The sequence below is a fragment of the Elgaria multicarinata genome, chromosome 13 (assembly GCF_023053635.1).
Source record: "Elgaria multicarinata webbii isolate HBS135686 ecotype San Diego chromosome 13, rElgMul1.1.pri, whole genome shotgun sequence".
Taxonomy (NCBI): Eukaryota; Metazoa; Chordata; class Lepidosauria; order Squamata; family Anguidae; genus Elgaria; species Elgaria multicarinata.
In genome coordinates this window covers 28164123-28189698 of record NC_086183.1, presented here as the reverse complement: position 1 = coordinate 28189698, position 25576 = coordinate 28164123, and the positions used below count along the sequence as shown (strand labels likewise).

At 46.6% G+C, this 25576-nt stretch overlaps 1 protein-coding gene across 4 annotated transcripts in view; it reads left to right on the top strand.

The window, feature by feature from the left end:
* ARHGEF1 (Rho guanine nucleotide exchange factor 1) overlaps positions 1-21685 on the top strand; it is a 55383-nt gene extending 33698 nt beyond the window's left edge. For 3 of the 4 annotated variants that reach the window (XM_063140573.1, XM_063140572.1, XM_063140574.1), the window contains 17 exons: positions 757-941; positions 2312-2458; positions 3768-3850; positions 4636-4761; positions 5396-5510; positions 6630-6730; positions 7217-7294; positions 8494-8569; positions 9469-9636; positions 10365-10452; positions 11514-11624; positions 12493-12563; positions 13181-13348; positions 14085-14255; positions 14538-14689; positions 15982-16079; positions 16962-21685. In XM_063140573.1, the coding sequence (XP_062996643.1) occupies positions 757-941; positions 2312-2458; positions 3768-3850; positions 4636-4761; positions 5396-5510; positions 6630-6730; positions 7217-7294; positions 8494-8569; positions 9469-9636; positions 10365-10452; positions 11514-11624; positions 12493-12563; positions 13181-13348; positions 14085-14255; positions 14538-14689; positions 15982-16059 (1918 nt within the window). In that variant the 3' untranslated portion in view covers positions 16060-16079; positions 16962-21685. The remainder of the gene's footprint in view (positions 1-756; positions 942-2311; positions 2459-3767; positions 3851-4635; positions 4762-5395; positions 5511-6629; positions 6731-7216; positions 7295-8493; positions 8570-9468; positions 9637-10364; positions 10453-11513; positions 11625-12492; positions 12564-13180; positions 13349-14084; positions 14256-14537; positions 14690-15981; positions 16080-16961) is intronic. The other variant, XM_063140575.1, reaches the window with a different exon arrangement.
* The last annotated feature ends 3891 nt before the right edge of the window (positions 21686-25576 follow it).

Sequence of the window (25576 nt, the reverse complement as noted above, 5' to 3'; positions counted from 1 at the left end):
TTTTAAATAATCTAACCAACACTTCTTGTAGTGCACCCTTTCCAAAGCTGGTGCCCTTCAGGTGTGTTGGACTCCAACTCCCAGTGTTCCTGATCATTGTCTATGTTGGCTGCGTCTGATGGGAGTTGAGGTCCGAAACATCTGGAGGGCAGCAGCTTGGGGGACGGCTGTTACAACGATTTCTCTTAAGTTTGTCCAGTGGTAAAATGCCAAGGAGGAAACGTCGTAAATCAAAAGTATCTGGAGCAGATACCAACACCAATTATTTGGATGATAGGATCGATTTGGCAGGAAAGGACGAAGAGTAGAGGAACTGCAGCCAGCCCATCCTCTCATCGTGATAATTTTGGAACTGTGCAGCAGGGAGGAGCATGGATTTTTGGATGTGGTGGGATCAGGTGTGAAGGGAGGGTCCTTTTTGAACCTCTGATTTCTTAGCGGAAGTGAAAATCTTCATTGGTGAGAATGTTCTGTAGCAGTCATTTTGCATCTTGGGATAGATATATACTGCAAATTTATAACAGGGTTGTGCAGGTTTAACTGTTGTGGTTTCTCCCAAGGAACCATGGGAATTGTAGTTTTGCGAGCACTACAGATGCCAGAGTTCTTGGGATGGGCCCATGGGGATTTATATGATGGTGCTATATAAATAAATAAATAAATAAATAAATAAATAAATAAATAATAATAATAATAATATCCTTACTGTATTTCTCTCTCTCTTTCTCTCTCTTTCTCTCTTTTTGACCTACACAGTTTGGAACCCGGAGGGGCAGGGGGAGGGGAGCCCCCGCCGTCCTTTCTGCATCCCCAGTCTGAGGAGACTGAGCCGCGCGTTTCGGAACTGGAGCTCGAACCGCCAAACTGGCGGGAACTCGTCCCTCCCGACGCCTTCCTCAGGCTGAAGAAAAGTGAAGTGAAGCGGCAAGAGGTGATCAACGGTATGTGGCAGGCCCTCGCCCCTGGATTACCCACTTCAGAAACACACGGGGCCGGTTGGGGTGTGTAGAAGGCAAGAGAAGGGGGGACGCAGCTTGAAGGAAGCTCAGTGCGATAGAGCCCCTGCGTTGCACGGAGAAGGTTGCAGGTTCAGTCCCTGGCATCTCCAGGTAAGATTGGAAAAACTCCTTCCTGCAACCCTAGAGAGCTGCTATCAGGGTCAACGGTACATGGTCTTTCGTGGTATAAGGCAACTTCCCGTGTGCCTGTGAAATGTGTGCTCAAGAGCACACACTGTGGTGGGGAAGAGGGATAAGATTGAGGTCAGAGGATGCTGCCAATTTCCACTAATCCACCCACCTCCTAAACCCCCGGTCAGCCACCCTTACGTTCCCCATCCAGGTGGCCAAGAGCTTCTGTTTCCTTAGTATTCTCTCCAGTGGCATGATGGTATTGCACATGTGTACCTCACCGTTTGTCAGTTTGGGGGAGGAAATGACACCGTGCTATTTATTTATTTTGAAAGATAAAGGCTCTACATGTCAACCGGGATTCTCTTCCCTCTTCCCTGTTTAAGTGCTGTGGATGTCCACACACAGAGACTGTGAGAATCTCACGGTCACGTGCATACGACCTGGTTTCCATAGTTAATGTTTTCAAATAATTTGGAATGTTTTATTAAGAACAGGATAATGAAGGTGGGAGAATCTTGGATGCATTTCCACTGTTTTACTCCTTGACTAGCTAGGCTAGAAGCTTCCTTTTTGTTCTTTTAAATAAATGATAGGAGAGTCTTCCCTCATGCTCTGGCATGCTGACTAGATTCATTAATCAAGAACGCAAGTCGGAGGTTTGAAGACAATCAGATACTGCCGTGGTTCCAACCATAAACAATGCTGACTAGCGATTTTTTTCCATGAACGAGGAATTCCTAGTAAATGCGGATCTGTTCCAGCCACCATTTTGTTCTCCGAGATAGGTCTCTAGTTTGTACCATGTGCCTAGCTACATTATATAGGGATGATGGACCTCAGGCCCAGTCCAGCCTGCCTGAGGTCCCACTCTCTCGGATGTCCACACCTCCTTTCCACCAAACACCAATTGCTTCGTGTTTTCTTCCCAATTCTAAAAAGTTAAAATGTCTCTCTTAAGGCATAGTTCCTGGCAATAAGAGCATTAAACTCAAATATCCTGGTGTGTGTTTTTTAGTATTTTGGATCAGCCCCTTTGCCCTTGGCTTTGCCCACCACTGGAATGCCTTCCCTCTCCAAAATTGAATTTCTCCCCAGGCTCAAAGATCTTCAACTTCCCTGGTAGAAGCTCTCTAGAGGTATACCTGTTCTGATATTCCCTCTGCCACTTCCCCCCGCAGAGCTGTTCATCACAGAACATGCCCACCTACGAATGCTCCGGGTTCTGCAGGAGGTCTTCTATCAACCCTTGCTGAATGAGGCATTATTTTCAGAGAGCGAATTGCGGAATATCTTCCCCAGCTTGGAGGATTTGGTCGAAGAACACAGTGAGAGCATTGGAGAGGGAGGGGAGTGATCAGGGTGGAAATGGAAGGGGGTGCTGAGATCGCGTACCAAAAAAGCACATAACTCCGGATTTATTTACCTGAAATAACTGCAGTCCCTTAGTTCTGTATTTACAATCACTAACCTAATAAATAAATTGATTGATTTTTATACCAAGCCTTTCAATTTACTGGAATTCTCAAGTGTGGCTTTACAAATTAAAGCATACATAAATACAATAACAATTCATGTAGCAACGACACAAGAGCATCAATAAAACTGACTTGAAAATGCCTGAGAGAATAGAGAAATATTGACTGGCATCTAAATGCCAATACAACTGCCACCAGGAATTCCACAACTGGCCCCAGGAATTCCAAAACTGGGGTGCTACCCCCAAGAAGACCTGTTCCCTAGCAGGCACCTCTCTCATCTCAGCAGGCAGAGTGGGGAACCTGAATAGGCAATCCTCACCTGATTGTAACATTTGGAATTCCACCCTGCCCATAAACATGCGCTGGGTGTTAACTTTTAACTAGCCTTAAGCACCCTGGGCTTCTAAAGAGGATGGTTCCATGCTCTGAGTAAGATTGCCAAGGTTTTTTTTTTTTTTAAAAAATGACCTTGCGTCGTGCCTTGAACAGTTGTCTTATCCTCAGAACTGTGGCAAGTGACCCTTCTGTCCCATTATGGTTATTTCCATGTTTGGAAAATTTTCATCTACTGAATTCCTGTGTGTCAGGCACAGCAGCAAGACCAGTTGTTTTGTTTGAAGTGGCACCCCTAAAATTGAGGGGCGACGTCTCATAACTCGTAAATGTTCTTGCGAGGGTGACCTTGGAGAACGCCATGCGAGGTGGCTGGTAAAGAAAAGGCAAAGGGTATAGGCCAATTATGAGGCGCGGGCCTGATATAGGTCCAAAATATGGAGGAGGTTATGTTGCCATGGCAACTGAGGCCTTTTTTTTAAAAAAATATAAGCCACAATTTAGCCTTACGGCTTCTAAGGAAGCGTTTTTCTGCCACGGAGTCCTCAAAGAATTGGACACCATTTTGTTGGGCGGGGTGGGTGGGGAGAGTCTGAAGTTCTGGTATGAAGCAGGTTAGACAGGGTGGTATTTTAGTGCCCTGGCTAAAGTTCCTGAAGGAGGAATTGGAAAGCTAGGAGGCTGGAGCCAGTCAGCACACCCAGCTGTGCTAGTTTATGCGATGGGTCGATGCACACAGTAAATTGCGGCTGGTGTGGGAGAGTGTCATGGTGTTTTTACTTTGTCATCAGTGTCGTGTCTTTCCATGTCCATCTTTCCTCAGAAACGTTTCTGGAGAGCTTGAAAAAGCTCAGGGAGGAGAACAATTCGGTTGTTTCTGAAATTGGAAGCACTTTGCTGGCTCGGGTAAGAGCGGGGGGGAAAGACCTGCATGGGAAGGTGTCTGAGGGACAGGGAAAAAATAGATATTCTAACGGATTAGAAGACATTAGAGCAGGGATCAGAGATCATTTAGAATGGTCCATGGATGAGGAGTGGAGTAATGTAGGACGTCTGAGGGAATAATGGGCAGGTGGGGGTTAGAGCAGTGCTTAATTTTTACAAAACGGGCTTCGGTCTGCCACGAAGTCTGCAGAGCTAATTATTATTTGTGAGTACTTTATTTTTAAAACATATTTAAAAATGGTCCTTCGTTCTTGCAGATACCAGGGCAGCGTACAAATATAACCAAAACTATAATTATGCTACATGTAGGTAGTGTCATGGTTAAAAGCAGAAGCTATGAGCTGGGAGTTCATTCCTCCAATTTATTTATTTGATGGATGGATTGGTTTGATTTGTACCCTGCTTTTCTGCCAAGAAGAACGGCACTCAAATCACTCTAGGCGAAGTGATAAAAATGGGGTAAAGTTAGGTTTGGACTGAGCTGATTCATAGAATCATAGAATAGCAGAGTTGGAAGGGGCCTACAAGGCTATCAAGTCCAACCCCCTGCTCAATGCAGGAATCCACCCTAAAGCATCCCTGACAGATGGTTGTCCAGCTGCCTCCTGAAGGCCTCTAGTGTGGGAGAACCCACCACCTCCCTAGGTAACTGATTCAGACATGCCAAGTCGTAATTTAATGACTGCAGGATGGGGAAATGGTTTGAGGGATCTTTGTATGTGACGCATTGCTGATGTTTTCCTTAGTTTGATGGAACGGAAGGAAACTGGTTCCAGAAGATCTCAGCCCGCTTCTGCAGTCGTCAATCTTTCGCGTTGGAGCAGCTGAAGGCTAAACAGAAGAAAGAGCCCCGTTTCAACCAGTTCATCCAGGTAATCACTGGAGGAGGTTTTTTTCCTCCCTAGAGCAGGGCTGCCTGGATTCTTATACTCTGCACAGGCCCGAAATTTGGTATTGATTTCAGAATTAAGCGCCCCAAGAACCCTTCTTCCATTTAAAATAAATAATAGTAATTTTAAGTTTCTAGTCCTTAAAGCCTTCAAGCTAAGCTTGAAAAACTATGTGAGGCAATTCTATTTTAGATGGGGGTGTATAGCTCCTTGGTGATCCAAAGCAGAATAAGCTATTTCAAACATGCCAAATGAACTTAATTTATGCAGGTTTTTTTTTTTTAAAGGAAACTTTATTTGGCTTCCTGAGGTAAATAATAATAATAGTGTTAATGTTCTTATTTCCTTTCACCCAGTTATTGTTCTACTTTTAGGATGAAGTAAATATTATTACCTTGCAAATGAAATGTTTTATATCACTCAGAAAGGAAAAATATTGTTTAGTTGGGTGGGGGGGGGGGGTTGGTGGGGTTTTTTTTGGGGGGGGGAGATCCTCTAAATGTGGAGCCCAGATACACAGATCTGCACAGCTATTCCAGACAGACCCTTAACCATAATACCTCTGCCACTCTCCAAGACTAAGTGCCTTTTTTTTTTCTTTTTCACATCCCTGAAGGAGGCAGAAAGTCAACCTCGGTGCCGGCGGCTGCAGCTGAAAGACATCATCCCCACTGAAATGCAGAGGCTCACCAAATACCCTCTGCTTCTTCACAATATTGCCAAATGCACTGGTGAGCAGACGGGGTTGGTGGGGAAGGATGGACCTGGCAGCCTTATTTCCAGTCCACGTCAGTTTTCACGTGCGCTCCGGCCCAAATCCATTCCGTCCCATTTCTGCACTTAATGTGTGAATATTTTTTTTAAATCCTCAAGAACACATGTTATTCATTTTGTATATATTTTGCCCTAGAATACCTATTTATATGCATTTCTGTATGCTTCCCCCTCTAAAACAGGCATTTTAATATGTAACGTGCCCCTAAACTGTGTGTTTTTATACACGTTTTACCTTACAATGTGGCATTTTGATATGGTTTTTTTAAGCAGCAAACTGCATCTCAAAACTCAGAGAGATGTGCAATCCAAAGATGAACTGTACTCCAACCTGTACGTTAGTCCGAGTGGTGCAGGTTGGATTGGTTTGCCTCCAACCTAAGAAAACCCTTGAATATCCCTAGTTGTGGGTCAAGCAGAAGGTGGGGTAGTTACCTGGAATAACTATGCCAAAGAAGGATCAGGTACCATAGTTTATAGCACAGGGCTAAGGTGCTTAAAAGTTCTGAAAAGGGGTCAAAGAGGTGAGGAACCTGGGTGATCATAGGTATATTGGTAAACGGAGGAAGAGTATGTAGGCTAGGGTAGGCGATTGGAGGCTCAAGGGGCCTTATCCAGTCTCCAGTGGTTTTCCTGTCTAGCCTCCAGAATAAACCCCCTGTTTTTATGGAGCATGCCTGCTCTGTAAACATACACACTATTCAACCATTGTCTCCCTGGCTGAGACGCAGGTCCGGTTTGTGCAATCATGGATGGGAAATAAGTTAAAGTGGCTTATTTCTCCCTGCACCCATGGATTCTGGGTGGCTTGTTTTGCACACAGCCATCAGGACTAGTAGCCATATACTCTCCTGTTGTGACTAACAAGGCCCCTGCCTGTGTGTGTATGTGCAAGAGATTGTCTGCATGATTGATTCCGCTGTGGACAGAGGGAAAGTGGGGGGACCCCCTATAGGTCTCTGGCTTCCAAAACTCAAAACTAGATGTGAGCTAAACTCCAGCTGGAGGAACCCTGGGACTCTGTTTAAGGGGAGGCCTTTCTAAAGCCCTTCTGCCTTTCTTGAACCACACTACAGAAGAAGCGGAGGAACGCCAGAAGGTGGAGAGGGCAGCTGAATGCTGCCGGCAAATCCTCAACCATGTGAACCAGGAAGTGCGCAACATGGAGAACTTGCTGGTAAGAGCCACACACCCCGCTCCCTTAGTGATGCCTACTGGGATTGTTTCTTCTTCGTGGTCTCTGTGCATCACACATATGGGCGCTGCGCCTGCACAGAGCCATCGCTCGGAAGTTTCTATAGCTGATAGAGATTCTTGGCGGGAACCCTCCCCCAATGCTACACTGCGCATGTTCAGGAGGGTTCCCACCCAAACTCCCCAGTTCTTTCTCGACCACCATTTCGGCAACATCATGAAGGAGTTTTGCTTCTCATTTAATGATTTATAGCTGTTTTCTCTCTCTCCTCTCTCCTTCAATCTTTCCTAAAGAAATTTTTGGTTGTAGTTAGTTATTAGTCTTTTCAACTCTTTAAATATTACTTAAGCGATTTTATCACAATTTGTTAAGAGTGCATTGGATTGCTTCTCGCTTTGATATTCGACCTCTCTTTCCTTCTCTCATCGCCTTGCGGATTTCCCCCACCCCTTTCATTATGCTTTTTAGAAACTCAAAGATTACCAGCGTCGCTTGGACCTCTCCAACCTGAAGCAAAGTACAGATCCACTGCTAAGTGACTTTAGGGTGAGTTCCAGCGTAATATTTTTCCCCGTCAGGAAGTGGGGGCAACAGAACGAGGCTGTGTTGCCACCTGTTTTCCTGATAGAGGCTTTGTATCTTGGGGATGTCAGAAGAATCCAGTTGTGGGGTGGAGCTCAATGAAGTTTGTCATCCCAGCCCCTCACACTCCGTTCTTTCTTCCGCCAGCTTCGGCGTGCAGCGAGTCAAGCTAGCTGGCGGAATTTCCGCAAATTTTTTTTTTTTGCGTATAAAGACATTTGTGCAAATCACAGCCGTCAATTGCATAATTTGCACAAATTATACAGTCTGAGGCCGTGAAGTCTTTGTTTGCGCAAATTTTGACAGAGCCCCCCCCCAAAAAAAATTTGTGTAAAAAAAAATTCCTGGAACTTGGGGAAACAGCGTGGCTCGGCTTGGAAAATGCAAGCCAAGTTGGGCACTTCGCTGAAGTGGGACGACCCCCAAAAGGGCCGGATTTCCTGGTGAGAGACATCCCTACAGTGCCTTGAACAACTCCACAACTGACAGAAGTCCAGCAGCGTCTGCATCTCTTGCCTTGCCGCGCTTGGGCTGCACCTGCTGAGTTTCGGGGTGTCGGCATGCAGCTGTTAAAGGCCCAGGGTCTATCAAGAGAAAACGGAGCCTTTTTTTCCATATGTGTATATCAGGTTGTTCTGAGGAATTGGCCTATTCCTGCTCTCCCTCATTTTCAGTTGTGGAATGAGCTCCCTAGGAAGGTTCGCTTGCCACCTACATTATATTCTTTTAGACGCCAGGGGAAGACCTTTTTATTCTCCCAGTATTTTAACATTCTATAAATTAATTTTAACTTGCTGTTTTAAATTTGTCTTTTAATTTTGTATTTTTGCATTGCTGCTGTTTTTATCTTGGTTGTGCCTTTATATTGTATTTTATATTATGATTTTATACTGTTGTTTTATACTTGAATTGTCTTAATTTTGTAAACCGCCCAGAGAGCTTTGGCTATTGGGCGGTATAGAAATGCAATAAATAAATAAATTCAGTAAAGAGATTTGTGAAATAGTTTTGAAAGCAACAGAGAGTTTCTTTGATTTGTAGCTAGAAGTGGGTCTTCCTGGGACCCCAAATTTATCTCCATACTCTTGCTTTACAGTACTTCCATGTGTGTTTGTGAGATGTTAATGTAAAGCTCAGCATCTAACCAGGTGTTTTTCCCACAGAATACTGATATTACCAAGAAAAATCTTGTGTACGAGGGACCCCTGACTTGGCGTGTTACCAAGGATAAATCTGTAGGTCAGTTGAACTGTTTGGTAGCTAGGATCTGTAGCTTTTTGCCACCATGGGTTCTGGGTGTGGGTGCAGGCAGGGCTAAACTTTGGGGCAGGGCTTATACCAGCCTCCTCCAACCTCATGCCCTCCAGTTGTGTTGGATGACAACTCCCAGCCAGCATAATCCATGGTCAGGAATGCTGGGAGTCCAGAACATCTGGATGGCAGGGGGTTGCGGAAGGCTTCTCTGGAGGCTCTTTTTGATACCATGGGCTCTGTGCTGAGGCCAGTGAAATAAGAATAAGGGAGAGTACCTCTGAGCCTGTGCCAAGTGTGTTTCTCTCATTACTGAATGGCCACAGCTATCTCCCACCCCTCTGTCCTCCTCCCATGTCTGACCTGGAGAGTCTTTGTGGGTAGGTTCCCCGTCCCTGAACAATAGGCCTGCTTCTCTCCCATCTGTTTGTTTCTGTGGGTCTTCACCTGTCCTCCCAAGTGCCAGGAGAGTAGTGGGCGGAGTGCATTAGGGATCATGCTGTTGCTCAACTTAAATGGGTCCTGTGTTTCCATCCAGTCTTGCTGTGGCCCTGTTCAGAAGATACCTTAAACCATGGCTTCAACCACAGTGGTTAAGCCAGAGAGCTGTGCTGTGTTCAGAAGACACTTTAAACTATGGCTTTAACCATGGTGAATAAAGCAAAAAGCCTTATTCACCATGGTTAAAGCCATGGTTTAAGGTGTCTTCTGAACGGGCCCTGTGTGTTGTTGGCGGCCACATTTGGGCTTTAGTGGGTGAGACTTCCAGGGACAGAGACTGGGACTTCCTGTCGGCTCGAACCACTAGGCTTTGGTGGGGCCAGGAATAGGGTCGGAAGCATATATCATCCTCTCATGTCCTCTTTCCCCTCTCCACCCCCTTCCAGATGTTCATGTCCTCTTGCTGGACGACATCTTGGTCCTTCTACAGAAGCAAGAGGAGCGCCTGGTTCTCAAATGCCAGAGCCGTACCATCACCCCGGCCCCCGACGGGAAGCAGATGCTCAGCCCGATCATCAAGCTGAATTCAGCCATGACCCGTGAAGTGGCCACAGGTGGGTACTGCTGACAGAGGTGGCCAACAGTTGCCTCTGCCTCGAATGGGTATTAATTAGTAATAGTGCAACGGTGAAGTCCCAGGACCCTGAATGAGGAATGCATTTCTCAAAAGCGGTTTTGAAGGGCAGGGAGGAGTGGCACAGCTCAGTGGCTGAGCACATGCAGAAGGTCCCAGGTTGCCTCTCTGGCATCACTGGCTAATAAAGACTCCCTGGTGGCTGTACTGGGGGTGTCTTCTCCCTGCCAGGCAGAGTAAACCTGTTTGAGCTAGGTAGGCCATTAGCCAGGCAGTAACACTGCTTGCTATGTCAGTAAGCTTCCATGGTTGTGCAAGAAAAGGGAACCTTGAAAAATCACAAGCTGTACCTGCTAAAAGTTTTAAGAGCCATCCATGTAGCAGTTACTAATAGTCCGGTGCTAGACACAGGGCAGTACGCTTGGGGTGAGGGACTTGCTCTATACCAGCCTTCCTCAACCTGGGGCGCTCCAGATGTGTTGGACTACAACTCCCAGAATGCCCCAGCCGCTGGCTGGGGCATTCTGGGAGATGCAGTCCAACACATCTGGAGCGCCCCAGGTTGAGGAAGGCTGCTCTATACGGTTCCAATTTTAATTTAATTGTAACTTTGTGTTTTATTTGGGATCCAGATTGGTTAGAAATTTTTGATTAAGCAAAACTTGGTGAGACTGGTGGGGAAAGTCATCATCCCCTCTTTCCTGTTAGATATCAAGGCCTTCTACGTGATCATCAGCTGGGAAGGCGGGGCTCAGATCTACGAGCTCGTGGCGCAGACGGTGTTGGAAAGGAAGAAGTAAGGAATTGGCGTGGGGGACTGGGATGTTGGGAGAAGGTAATTGGGTTAGTGTCAGCAGACTTGGGATGGGCGGGCTGCAGCAGAGGCCATGCTTTTGGGGGTCATTGGGTCTCCTCAGTTTGGATTTGGGCATTTGCCCCAATATCAGGGTGGGATAAGGACTTTGCATAATTTGACCCTGGCCTCCTCCCTGGACTAGTGATAGAAGAATGCCTTTGAGCACATGCCACATGCATTCTCTATATTACGATTATGATTATTACTATATCTCTTTCTCGCTCGTGGGGCTTTTTTTAGATGGACATGATGGGCTTTGCCAAGATTTTACAGATTTAGGAATTGAGCATGTAATGTAATAATAATTATAATAATAATGATGTATTTCTTGCCCGTCTCTCCATTTTGATGGAGGCGGGGAACAGCAGTAAGTCTAAAATACATAAAATACTGATTAAAAACATAGTATACATTGTTAAAACATCCTAAAAAAACCATCCTAAAAGTATCCTAAAATTCCACTGGATAGGCCTGCCGGGAGAGATCGGTCTTTATAGCTTTCTTAAATGCTAAAAGACTGTTATGTTGACGCATTATGACTGCTTCCTGGATGTTGGGGTGGATGTAATTTGGTAGGCCCAGTTTCTGAAGGTTTTATGTATAGATTTTTGATTATTGTTATTGTTTACATTTCTGTGCCGCCCCATAGCCGAAGCTCTCTGGCTGGATTGCAAAAGATTAAAACATTAGAACGATGTACAAGATTTAAAACTGTAAAACCGTACAACAGACAGTATGCACAAAGACACAACGTACATTGAAAAACCACTTCGAGCAATCAGCCAGACCCTAAAAAACAGATCCGGGATCGACTAAAACTCTTCCTATGCTGCTAAATGCCTAGTTACGCTTCGCACGCTTGGTGTTAAGGGGAAGACATCCGAGTTCAGAGCTTCTAGGCCAGTTCAAGGTGTAGCACCGCTTTGTATTGTTTTAAGAAATCAGCTAATTTTTACCTTTAGGTAGGCTCTATCTGACTCCCTCCCTCCGTTTTGTCCTAGCTGGTGCAGTATGATCAATGACACTGCTGGATGTCTGAAGCTCCCTGGCTCTACCAGCCTTAAACCACGGCTTTCTGTGCCAAACCGAACCTCGCCACCAAGCCCCAGCTAGTAAGTATGACCGCTTTCAGCCCAACAGCTGAATTCCATTCCGGGCATGGAAATGATGCCTTGTTTGCAGTGGTGGGAGCCAAAGGGTGGAGCCAAAATATACCAGCCAGCAGCTAAGCCCTAGGAGAGGCATTCCGGCCTTTTAAAATGAGGAAAAACTGCACAACAGCCAGGAAAATACCAAATGAATAGTGGTTGGGGGGCAAAGAGGCATGGTCCCCTGGGGACCCCAGGTGGGTCAGACTGGGACCTCAGGCCTGACATTCTGCACACCTGGAATATGGTGTCCCTGGGTGGGGGGAGGGAGGGGAGAGGCATAAAGTTTAAAGGGAGTAGGCCTGAAGATGATAGCATAGTATTGGGTAGGGTCTCTCTTGGAATATTTTTGCCTTGCCTTCAGTCGAAGAGGTCTATGCTTTGCTTGTGGCAAAGCACAAGACCGCCAAGCGAATCCAGGTCCTTCCCTGGGTTAGATGCGCCTACAATCAGTAAGGTCCTAACTAAATAAAATCCCAACAAAGAGGATGCTGGAACGATAATCCCCCCGCACACACACTTTTTGGGAGGGGAGCACCCAAGGTAGCAGCCAGCTGGAAAGTTGCATTGGCCTGCATGTAACTAATTCCTTAGTACAGGCTACCTCTCAACAATAGAATGTACAAACCTCAGACAGACTCTTGCCAGAATGCAGTTCAGAACGCTAAACTGGAGGCTGAAACTGAGAACCACGTGGTCTTGGATTAAAAAAAAAAAGGGGGAGCGGGAATCTTGTTCCCTAGATGGGCATTTGGACAGCGTTAAGAAAGTAGCTGGCTATTTGACACAAGCCAATGTACCTGTATCCCACCCCACCCCTGTTTCTCTCCAGCAGCTTCTCAGAGGGGCTACTGGGTGGGACGGAGAATGGAAGCTCCCTCAAAGAGGCTCTGCAGTCAGAGGGTGAGTTGATGAGGACTCGGGGGGCGGTAAGTGGGGGAGGAAATGGGAAAACCATGAGAAGGCGGAGTAGAAGTCCTGGGTCTGTATTCATTTGTTACTTATTTCTGTAGGGTATTTTTATTCTGCTCCTGAACCCTAAAGGCTCCTGGAGTGGCTTACCCATATTAAATAAGAACCGACGCAGAGCATGCTGGATCAGACCAAGGGGCCGTCTAGCCTAGTTCACGTAGCGGCCAACCAGCTTCACACAGGAAACCCACAAGTAGGACATAACTACAACAGCACTCTCCTGCCCATGTTCCCCAGCAACCAGTGTACGTAGGCATACTGCCTCTGATACTGCAGGTAGCATAGAGCCATCACGATTAGTAGCCATTGACAGCTTTATTCTCTTCGAGTTAGGAATATCCTCCATAAAAGAAGACAGTCCCTGCTCACAGGCTTACAATCTAAGAACACAACACACAAGGAAAAAGGAAGCAGGGAGGGAAATTAAGTCTTTCCGTAGGGCTGGTGCAACGGCCCTGTTTCCCATTCCCAAGTTTGAAGGGGGGGGGGGGGAATTGGGGGACTCCTAAGGGCAAAGGTTTGATTGGTCTTTCACTTCCCCAAACCAGAACGAGAGAAGGACGGGGTGTTAGAAGGGGCAGAATTTGAGGAACGTAGCCCTGTGGGCAAATCAAAGCTGGGCAAGGCCACGGAGGAGTTACTGGATGACATACTGGCCCTTTACAAACCTCGGCCTGTCGGGCAAGGGAATTTGGCATCTGCTGCACAGGATAGAGGTGTGTATCCTTCCTGTTGAGATTCTTTCTGGCCCCGCAGCTCAGCCCTGCATCTTTGGTTGAGGCTCACCAAGAATGGGAGGAAAGCCATCTCATAAGAAGAGCCCTGGCTGGATCAGACCGAGGGTCCATCTAGTCCAGCACTCTGTTCACACAGTGGCCAACCAGCTGTCAACCAAAGACCAACAAAGCAGGACGTGGTGCAACAGCGCCCTCCCACCCATGTTCCCCAGCAACTGGTGCACACAGGCTTACTGCCTCGGATACTGGAGGTAGCACATAGTCACCAGGGCTAGTAGCCATGGATAGCCTTCTCCTCCAGGAATTGATCCTGCCCCCTTTTAAAGCCATCCAAATTGGTGGCCATCACTACATCTTGTGGTAATGAATCCCATAATTTAACTATGAGTTGTGTGAAGAAGTCCTTCCTTTTATGTGTCCTGAATCTCATACAGACCTTGAGTCCAGGGCTGGCCAAATATGTTTTGTCTGCCTAAGGCAAAAAACAAAAGGTCCATGTACCTTGCAGTCCATGTAGAAGTCGAATCTTACTTCAATACTGGGGCTGGGATAGCATCCTGCACTGCACCTGAAGGCAGCAGAGGAGCATGGGGTAGGCCATGTGGCACACAGCTCTTTCTGCCAACACCTAGCTGCCACCCCCTTGCATCTGCCGCCTGAGACGACTGCCTCACTCTGCCTAACAGTAGGGCCGGCCGTGCTTGTGTCCTTACAGTCATGGCACTGAAAAGGCTACTTCAGGTTTCGGAAGAAGGGGAGGTCATCTTCCCAGCGGAGCATACGGACCGCCCACCAGAGAACGGGGACCCCCGTGAGGAGGAAGAGGAAGAGGAGAGGGACATGAGTCATAGGACTGAGGCAGACAGCAGCCGGAGGAGGCATCAAGGTGAGGACGTGAGGACACGTACGTGCTGGGAGTGGAGGGGAGAGAGGCACACTGGTCAAGACCAGGGCTGTGGAATAAGAGAGGCTTGCTGGGAAAGACGGAGCCCAGGAGCATTTGGGGCAGAGAGAATGAGGGTGGATTCTGGGGTGGAGACGGGAAGGACTATTGTGTCAGGTTGCTGGGCAGAGGATTTCCCGGGAAAGTTTTGTCTTGAGTTGTTGAGAAGAAGTGTGTGCAAAAATGGCTGGCAGGCATAATACTCAAAGCATTTGTCTCTAACAGGAGGTACCCCAAATGGCCCTCAAGAGCCAGAGTGGGGCTCGGAGCACCTGGATAGGGAAGGCCCCCGCTCTTCCCTCGTTCTGTCCCACCAGCAATCTGACGGAGTGAAGCATCATTTACGGCTTCTAGAAGACGCAGTTCAGAGTCTGAAGGTGAGGAAGCGTGGCAAGGAAGCCACACACACACACACACACACCCAGACACACCATCGCATGCTCCGAATGTACAGTGCAGTTCTGCTTGCACGAGGCAGGAGCCACGGTGGGCATTTTGCATGCAGCACTGGAAAAGGCTCTGAGATGAATCCCCGTGTTGGAGTTGAAAGTGGGGCAAGTGGTACATGGAGGGGTGAAAGACATCCTTTGACTCTTGCAATCCCCACCTGTAGCTCCTTTTTGTTTTGTTGTGAAGCCTTTAGTTAAAAAGGAGGAGGGGACAAAACTTTAATCTGGTCCATGAGGACTAGAAACTTTGGCAAGCTGAGATAGATAAGGGCGCCCATCCCCCAAGTCCAGATTCTGCATATGGGGTAGTTACCGACCTCACTTAAGCCTGTCTGCTGTAGTAGTAGTAGTAGTAGTAGTAATAATAATAATAATAATAATAATATAAATGTATTTCTTTTCCGCCTCTCCGTTTGGATCGAGGCGGGGAACAATAAGTATAAAATACATAAAACTGAATTAAAAACATAGTATACATTGATTAAAATATCCTAAAATCATCTTAAAATTCCACTGGATAGGCCTGCTGGAATAGATCAGTCTTTATAGCTTTCTTAAATGCTAAAAGTCTGTTAAGTTGACGAATCTCCTCCGGCAGGCCCTTCCACAGTTTGGGAGCAGCAGAAGAGAAGGTCCTCTGGGACTTGTCAGCCTAATTTTGGCAGACTGAAGTAGATTCTTCCCAGAGGACCTAAGTGTGTGGGGCGGATTGTACGGGAGAAGGCAATCCTGTACTCTAGCAAGAACGGAGAGGGGAACGCTGTATTCATACTCCGCGCTCTTCTCTGGGTAAACTCCAATCGGGCCATAGGGTCCATGTGGAACCGTCAGGAACAGGCGCTCAGATGACCTCAGTGACCGGGCAGGTTGGTAAGGGAGGCGCTCTCTCAGGTATCCTGGCCCCAAGTTGTTTAGGGCTTTGTACACTAGTACCAAAACCTTAAACCTGGCCTGGTAGTGAATAGGCAGCCAGTGCAGTTCCCTCAGCAGAGGAGTTACATGCGGAAACAGGGCAGTTCCTGATAACAGCCGAGCTGCTGCGTTCTGCACTAGTTCCAGCTTCCAGAGCAGCCTTAAGGGCAGCCTCACATAGAGCGCATTGCAATAATCCAGCCTTGAGGTTGCTAACGCCTGTCCTTCTCTCTCACACCCCCCCTTGTATCCCTTTCTCTCGCCCCTTGAGGATTTTTCTCAGTGTTTCTGTCTATCTCTTCTACTAGGATATCGAAGATGATTATTGGCACCTGCAGCAGCTGATAGGAAAACTCACGCTGTCTCAGCAGCACAGTTTCACATGAGGCTTGGCCAAGCAGGGAAGGTAATGGAGGAAGCAGGACGCACACGCAGTGGGATTCCAGGCAGTTAGTGGAGGCGTTTTCATCATCAGCGCGGCTGCTTAAGGAGCGGCGAAGAGCAGGCGTGAACCCAGTTTGCACGTTATTTTCTCGAACAGGCCACCTTGAGAACCTATGGTGTGTGGTTGGGTTGTTTAGGGTGGTTAACAAGCCACACTGCGTGATTAACAAGCCACCCTGGCTGCCTTCAGACAACATGCTAACCCATGGTTCAACAAACAACCCATGGTTCAAAAAACCCTGTGTGTGAATTAGCATGTTGTGTGTTAGAAACATCAGAGGCTGCCTAACCCTGAGTCACAGCCTTGGTCCATCTAGCCCAGTATGGTCGACTCCGGCTGGCCACAGTTCTCCAGGGTTTCCAGCAGGAGTTTTCTCAGCCCTACTTAGAGTTACCAGGGATCAAACCTGAGACCTTCTGCATGGAAAGCAGGTGTTCTTCCCTGACCCTCAGGCCCTCACTAAAGAGTTATTTGAGTTCAGCTTCTAATGAGATCCAGTGTGGTGTAGTGGCTAAAGTGTTGGATTGGGAGTCGGGGGACCTGGGTTCTAGTCCCCACTCGGCCATGGAAACCCAGGCACAGACTCTCAGCCCGACCCACCTCACAGGGTTGTTGTGGCGAGGATAAAATGGAGAAGAGGAGGAGGATTATGTACGCCGCCTTGAGTTCCTTGGAGGAAAAAAGGCGGGATATAAATGCACTAAATTAATTAATTGATAATGGGCTCAGAGAGATCCAAGCTAGGGGAGCTGATTCCAGGTCCAAACTTGTGTGGCTGGTTGACACCCTTCTTACGGTTGTAGTAACGGCTTTTTGTGTCTCGGTTCTTCCTTCCCTCTCTAGGCCTGTCGTACGCAAGGAGGAAGAGGTCTCTGTGCCCACCGCTCTCCCCTGCCAGACGGTCCTTCTCCCGGCATCCGCAACCAAGAGGGACCTTCGCTGCTTTTTGTATAGAGGATTTGTAGTATAGGGAGAGATTCTGGGATTTTTATATATTCTGCCTAGACCCATGCTATAAGGGGACATATTTAGATGTCGAGGAGTTCCACTTAGGTAAGGGGTTGCAGCCTTCCCGAGGGCGGGGGGGAAACGGACGTTTCGTCAGCTTAAAAGGGTGCTCTCTGGGGGTGTCTAAGCATTTCCTTTAGCTATGTGAGTAGTTTGCAGTGTTGGTTCCAAAGAGAGGCAGGTTTTTAAAATTAGCTTCTGGTGATCGCTTTCTGATAGCCAAAGATGGGGGCAGGGTGGTCACTTTTTTTTTGCTTCACAAAGCTGTAAAACTAAGAGCTGCCTGGCTGGGGTCAGAGCAATTTCCATGTCACATGATGGTCCCATCTACCAAAAATGGCCAACCGGATTCCTCAGGGAAAGTTTGCAGGCAGGGCTTGATAGCAATATCTACTCACCCACCCCTAATTTGTGAGCCCTTAGCTGCTGGTGGAATAGCTCGCCTGTTGGTGTGCCCCCACTCTCGTAGATTTACCCTCCATATCTGCACCTGGTACTTCCAAAACAAAACCAAGGAGAAGAAGCGATTTGCAATAATAGGAATTGCAGCAGTGAGTTCCGCAGAACAAGGAACCCTGCTCAATTCCAACCTTTTGTCTTCCTAATCTTGCCTTAACTTTGTCGCTGTTCTCCCTAGAAACACCCTACTTTTCTAGACCTTCCATTTCGTCCCTCATTTAATAATGCCAAAGTGCCTCTTCAAACGCTCAGCCAACCTTCCTTCTCCTGACGGTCTCCATATTGGAACCTTTTCTTAAACCCATTCCAGTGCCAACCCCCCCCCCCCAAGCCACTCTCAAAGGAAATCCTTTCATGGCACAACCTCTATACGAACTGAATCAGCCAGCCTGGAAGTTGAGATGATCGCCCTGCCCCATTTGACACACACACACTTCTTAGAACACAGGTCTCCACCTGCCGGGTCATGATCCACAGCAGACCATGGTCTTGCAACCAAACCTACGATGGGTGGCCCCAGAGGTGCTACGGTCACCTTTGGAGGAAGAGAAATGAGCCCTGTGTTTCAGGGTGGATGAAAGGTTGTGTGTCTGGAAAGGTTGGTGATAGCAACTTCCAAACTGTGCTCAGGGCTAGGGCTGTGCACCACCACCACGACCTGCTTCAGAGCCAAACCGAAGAGGTGCACAGCCCTGCTCCGGGCAGCCCTGGGGGTCCTTGGAAGTTCCTGACGAGTTTGTCAGTGAGAACATCAGTCATGGTGGGCACACTTCCACGCTTCCTCTCCACCACTGATCTTCCCCAGCAATGTACAGCTATGTGTGTATGTGTGAGGGGCCTTCTAGGATGCCCTCTCAAGTTAAATGAGGCCCAACAGGCTTGTTCAGTGCTCTTATTAATGCGCACGGATTCCACGGCAGATCAGGGTCTCCTTGGTCTCTGTGCGCCATTGAACATAAAATATTTTTGCAAGCTCCTGTCCTCGATGTAAAATTCCAACCAGCCCCTTCCCCCACCCTTCCCTGCCCACCTGGCGTCTTCGCCACTCCATTGCTTAGTAAGTCCTGAGAAATCCAACCCTATTTGGGGTTAATTATCCAGCAAGGGAAATCCTAACAAATACTACACATTATGCACAGGGATCTGTGGTTACCTTTTACTCAATTCTAACCCGGGTTCCTATCTCCCTCCCATTGTGCTGTAAGCTGTTTTTAGCCACAAAGTGCCACAGATGTAGCATGAGGGGACAGGGGAAAGAGAGAAGCCACCAGGTTCTGGGGGAAAGGTGGTGGGAAAAATCAGTGTTACATCTGCCACAATGCAATAATATATTATCATCTGGCTGCCCTTTGCGGTTCTGCAAAATGGACAGCAGGTGGAGCTATATCAATAATTAACCAGAGCAGCTCTTGTCCCCTGGTGTTGGGAACATTCGCCGTTACAGTATTTTGGAGAAACGGGATGGACAGGTGCCCATTTCTCCCTCTACCTCTTTGGTTGCATATGGCAGTGAGTTGTCATCAGACCTAGTTTGTCCCATGGAGCAGCAGGGCTTTCGTCCATGGGTTTGGACCTACAGAAGAAGCATTGAACACCCAGCCTCTGCATTTGCTGTCTATCTGCCTCTGGCTTCTCTCCTGCTGACTGACCCCACACCTCCTATTAGTGGGTTTTTTTTTCCATTCTGGAGAATTGTTCCTCTCAAATAATTCCAGAGGGAATGAAGGTGGGTGATGCTAGGAGAGAGAGGGGAGGGAAGTTGTGGATAGGGGTGGAGGAAGGGAGTGACCCGGGTTCAGATGGGAAGGAAAGGGAGGAGAGGCAGCTAAGGGCAGGTGGAGGTGAGCCAGCCACGCCAAGTCCCCATCAATGTCCTCAGAGACTGAACTACTCTGCTGTTGTATACGTTCCACATTTTCCAAGTGCCTTGATATTTTGTTGATAATGTGCTTGTATTTTTAAGAAAGCTCATACGGGATTTTTTTTTTTTTTTTACATACATATATATATAAATAAGCGACTATAAGGGAGTAATCTTGACTCTTCCAGTTGGGATTACAAATCCAGGACTTTTTATCGAGAGTGATATTTTATTTAGGGATTTTTTGTTTTGGGGTCTGTTACTGTATAAAGAGCATAAACCAATATATTGAGAGAGAAGAGTGAGACTTTGCCCCTTCCTTGGCTTCCCAGTATTATGGAATGTATAATAGCCCCACCGAAATCCGTTATAGTCAGAAAGGGTGTTTTAAAAGTCACACTTTAAAAAATATATTCTGGACCAAGCAATCCAGAATTTAAAAGGAAAAAAAATGCCATTCTCCAGGATCTGTTTTCAGTTTCTGATGTGTGCTACAAAACCTGCTTTGAACTTTAGGGAACATTCTCAAGATTGTATATTGTGGATTAGTTCACCCACTACTGTTGCAATACATACAAAATCACCACCTGTACCTCTGCCTATTTCTGGCCTTATCGCTTTCTGTGTTTTAAGGATCACATACAAAGCAAGGTTGGGCAGAGGGCAGGTGGGAGGTTGTTTCCTCCTTCAATATTTGTATGATGGGCTGTGATTCTTGTGCAAGTGCAACTGCTGGTATCAGAATCATTTTAAGGCTTTAAAAACAAACAAAAAGTAATGCTCTAGGCATCGTGAACGTGGAGAATAATGTGTGGCCCAGACCGATAAAATTTCAGAAGTCTTAGCAGGACTTCCCGGAGAGAGGACTTCAGTGTCCTTTATGCTCCATAAATCGTCCTTTTTCTATCTCTTCCATCCAACCAGTCCTTAATCCCAATTTTTAGACCACTTTAACAAATCTTGGGTTTTTTGGAACCAAGCATCAATTATACAAAATAAGCTGTTCGCTCAAATTCCATAGCGAACAGTAAGATGTAGGCTTCCTTGGTCCTAAATATGCATTGCATTGATGCGGGATTTTAACTTGGGGTGGTATTTTTTGGTGGGAGGTGGAGGCAATTTCTTGCAAGCTTTAATTCTAGGGGTTTTGCTTGGCTCCTTTTGCATTACCTCTAACTTCTGTGCAATCCTTTCCGGTCAGAGGTGGATTGTGCAGTACTATACCTCTGAAGGTCCTCCACCCCACCCCCAAGCAATGGACAATCTTAAATTGTGCACTCGTTGGGACACAACACCTGTGTTTCTAGGAGCAAGTTTTAGGAAGAGGTGAGTTACGCTGGAGTGTTACTTAACTTTTTTTTTTTAATGCTGAGTCAGGTAGAATAAAATTCCCCATCACCACCCCTCCAGCCTATTCTGAAGGGGGCATTCTCACAACCCTATGACTACCTGTGCCTATTTTATTCTTGATCACTTGGCCGCAATTGCTAGCAGAATTTGAATAGCTCTTTTGCTTTTGAAACTTGTCTTTGACCAAGTGGCACAAATCAGAGCTTGCACTCATCTTCATTCCTCCTCTCCTTGGATTGTGTGAACTGCCATTGGGTGACTGATCTGTGGTCATCAATCTTGAGAATGCTTTTACGGCGATCAGAATTAGATAGCCCCTCCGTAAGATGTTTACTTTTTGGATTTCAGTTCAGATTTGAGACAGCGTAGTCCCTTCCACCCAGCAAGTTTTCTGGTAGGGACTGCAGCAAAAATAGTAGTCAGAAGGGAGGGGGGACCTCTTCCTTCAGAGATGGGGGTCAGTTGGCTTTCTGGTCTGTCTAATGATGGGATGGAAAGGAGCAGTGGAGGTTGGTGTGGCTCTGATGTCAGGGAGGCTGTGAATCCGCTCCGGGTTTCAGTCAGTACTCTGAAGGAGCTGCCCAAGGTGCTTCTGCACATTGGATAACTCCTTTGGGGTTCTGTCTAAAACCTGGAGCGGATTCACTGCCCCACTGACATTGGAGCCACCAGCTTCCCCTGGGAGGGACGGAGAGCGTCATTCCATATTCCTGCTGCTATGAGCACAGGGATTGTGGCCCGGGTTCTCCTCTTCCCACCCTTTATGTAAAGAGAAGTTGAAGGGCTTGTGTATGTTGCGCGAGGGTTAAAGGTACGTGTAGGAGGGGGAGAGACTGAACCAAAGATAACTTTGTAAAAGATGCCAAATTAAAATATATATTAATCACCACTGTCAGTGACTTTGTGGCTGGAACTGCGCTGCGCCTCGTCTTTTCATTTCCCCCTTTTATTTCTCATGTATTTAGTTATTCATTTCTTGTATTTCTGTCTTGGCCTTTCTTTCCTTAGAGACCTTGGAGCAGGTAGGCGTAAGTTGCCAAGCGTCCTTCAGTCTTGAAACTTTCCAGCCCCAAATGTGCTTCGCTTCCAAAATGGAGTAACAGGGGCTGCCTTCAGGCCTTGTGGTGGGGGACCCTGTCCTTTCCCTTGGGGCTGGGTGGGAGACAGACCAGGATGGTGGTGTCACTGAGTGAAGAACATGTTGGATTGAAGCAGATCTTTTCCACTGCTATGTTTTGAGGGTGGGGAACTTCTTTTAGTCCAAGGACTGAATTAGATTTTGGAGAAACTCTCAGAGACTGCATTGGCTGGGGCTGAAAATCCCAGCGCTTTTTAGCTTGAAACTCTTACTGCTAGTAATTAAGAGCCTTTCAACACAAGACTTATTGTGTGCATCAGCATCCTCCAGGGCCTCTCCCATGCTTTGCAACCATTATCATGGGTTTTCCCCCAGTTCTTAATGGAGAAAGTGTGGTGGAATTATTTTTGAATGGCCTCTATATTGCCATAGAAATCTTGTGAAATTGCACATTTCTGCTAAGCCACAGCACCACGTAGTGGTTGTGTAATGGAATATATAGAGAGGCAGAGAGAGAAAAACCCCAGGGAAAAAAACATGTAAAGGAGCCGCTCTTAATCCCGCAGATAATCTGGAAACAGAAGCCTTGGTGAAGGTGAAGGTTAAAAGCCCACATCCTTAAGAGAGAGAGCTCAACATTTCAGAATCTGCACAAAAGCTAGGAAACAATGATTGGTGGTTGGAGAAAAGGAGCCGAGCTGTCGTGAAGAGGGTGTGACCATCGGGGGGGGGGCAGGGGGACATTCCTTTTGCTTGGTGTTATATTGATCCCAAATAGGGACTGGGGGTGAGGGGGGCAGAAAGTGTTGACTCCTGCCTTTTTTGATGAGAGCAGTCATGGGGAGGGGGCAGTTTTCACAAAGGACCTCTCTACACCACAGAGAAATGGTATAATAGTCATTTGTTCTTTCCTGGGAACGCTGGGAACTGAAGTTCTGTAAAGCACTTGTGGGTGGTGCTAGATGACTAATAGAGCCTCATCTAACTATAATTCCCAGGATTCTTTGGGTAAACCTAAAACATTGAAATAAAGCTTCCATTTGTTCGGAATGCAGATAGGTCTAAAATTTGGTGTCTTTGCTGTGAAGAAAAGCCATAGGGGCGCGTTTAGGTCTGGGGTGAGATGGGTCTTCAGATAGAAATATGGTGGCCTATATTTTGTTGCCTTTCTTTCTAGAAATTAAGCAGTGTCTCACTTCCCTTGACAGCATTCTTAGGACACAGTCCAGTTTTTATTTAGACTTTTATTTTATTTTTAAAGTTTATGGCAGTACTGTTCTACTAGTTCTCTGTGTATTTTATCATCACTGCTCCTTTTCACTGCTAAAAATGGAATAAATTGTCCAGGGCGTCCCATCCTGTCTCTCTCTTCCTAACAAAACAAAGCGGATAAATCTATTAGGGAGGGGGGAATGCCAGGTTTAATTAACCTGCCCTTTCACGGGAGAGGAACAGCTACACATTTGTAAATCTGTATTCTAATACCGAATCAGGTCTTTGCATGCCTGTGCATATATAGCTAAAACTGCAGCACTCACACAGAAGAAGTTATCAGCAAACTTGGATAACTCTGAGGTTTGCAGAAGTTTAAACAGTCTTTTAGGGGTTGGGGGCTAGGGAGGGTATCCCAAAACAGCCCAATGAGGACTGGGTGTGCCATGACCTAGGAGAGTGGTGGGGCTCTCCCACACTAAAGAGGCAGCTGGATAGCCATCTGTCAGGGATGCTTTAAGGTGGATTCCTGCACTGAGCAGGGGGTTGGACTCAATGGCCTTATAGGCCCCTTCCAACTCTACTATTCTATGATTCTATGGATACTGACTTTTGGGAAGAAAACAAATTGGGATGGAATTGATGGAGGAACAGACATAGAGCATTAAATAAAAGGGTTGGGAAAACTATCTTATTGTCTGTATAAATCATTTCCTGATGCATACTGAGGATGTATTTTTAAATTCCCCCAGGGACTGGCCATAGAAATCTGGAAAAATCCAAAATTTTAATTGAGCTGGGAATGAGCAATGATTTATAAATCTCACTCCACCACCAGCTCAAACCAACATGGACAAAAACACTGTTTTTTGCTGGAAAGAAGGAGATGGGATGGAGTGGCTAGAACTCTGAACAGCAACACTTCATGCCGCAATATTTTGTTGCAGGGCCCCACATGCTGCCATAATGTTAACATTGGAATGGTTACCCCCACAGGTACCGAAGACACCCGCACCCGCACACATACTTTTTACTTGTGAGTGGAGGCGGAATGACGAATAGATATTTTATTGCTTTAGAGGCCAGCAAGATCATGACCTGCTGGGCGTAAATTTTTTCCATCTGTTTTTCTTTCTTTTCTTTTTACACTCCATAAATTAATACAGTATTTACAGAAAGAAAATATATATATAGGGGGTGGGAGTTAAACAGTTTCTTTATATCAACCACACAAATACAATTTTGTTTTTCTTCTTTAAAACACGGAGACACAAGCACAGTGATAGGGCGAAAACTTCCTTGGAGGAAAGAGTGGGGAGTATTTTTACAGAAAGGGTCACACCAGAGCATGACAAGACGATATTGCACTTCGAAAAGTTGGGGATGGGTGGGGATAAAATGTAGCTCCTCCCTCCCCCAGGTTACAACACCCTATTTATTTAGGAGTGGGACTAGGCTTTTTACTTTCACACAATTTCAGGAGTAGAAATCAGCATGACGGGTCTTACAAGGTCCTGGACTCCCAAGACTGAATATTTCACTTAGGGCCATTTCACGTACTACGTTGAAGCTGCACACACACTGAGACCTCAGCCTGTACGTATAGGCTGATTCCCATAACCACTCTATACATTCGGTTGGGTCCTTTGAAGGCCTTTCCACAGAACACATCAACTTGGGAAAGAAGGATGTTTATGGCAGCCTGCAGCAAGCAGAGATGACCCTGTTATGAAGCACTGAGCTCCATCAGGCAAGAAATGCTCCTGCACTTCATTTCAACAAGGTGTGTGTAAGAGAAGACAGCTTGGGCAGCCATTGGCGAGTTGTGTGGAGGCATTTGGATTTTCCGTCTTGTTCTAACCACAATCGCAAGCTGGTTGTCTCCACACCTCCATGAGGACTAGACCCTTGGCCTTAAAAAAAGATGAAAGCTGCAACTGCTTTCCTAGTGCAGGGAGTTTCAGGGATGAGAATGTGTTGAAGGTGATTAGCATCTTAGTTTGTGAGATTTTCTTTTTTTCCTGATTTACTGTAGATCTGGCTAGCTGTGGACTGGGTGATGGGAACAGCTGATACAGATGGTGGCAAAAGTGCTTTGAGCTGGTAGCAGGTTACTAGGAACAGAGTTGGGGACTGAGCTTTTTCCAACTGGGCCGTCTGGATGCATTACTGCCTGCCAGTTCTTGTGGGGGATTTTTTTGCACCAAACTAGGTATCGTATTTCTTTGAATACAGGTGCAGGAATACGGATGGAGGCTCTTTATTGATACTTTTGAGGTCAGAGAGTATTCCAACCTTATGTGAAGGAGTGGGGAGCTGAGGAAGGGGATTAGACTTGGTATATTCCATGAATAAAATTTTCCTATAAAAATAGAGACATCAAACAAACAGGGTGGGTTTTTCTTTTTTCTTTTGTTTGCGTTTAAACTCTTTAAAGAATCTGGCTACTGATGGAGAGAGACCAGTAGTTGGGCTCATCGGAGCTTGGGT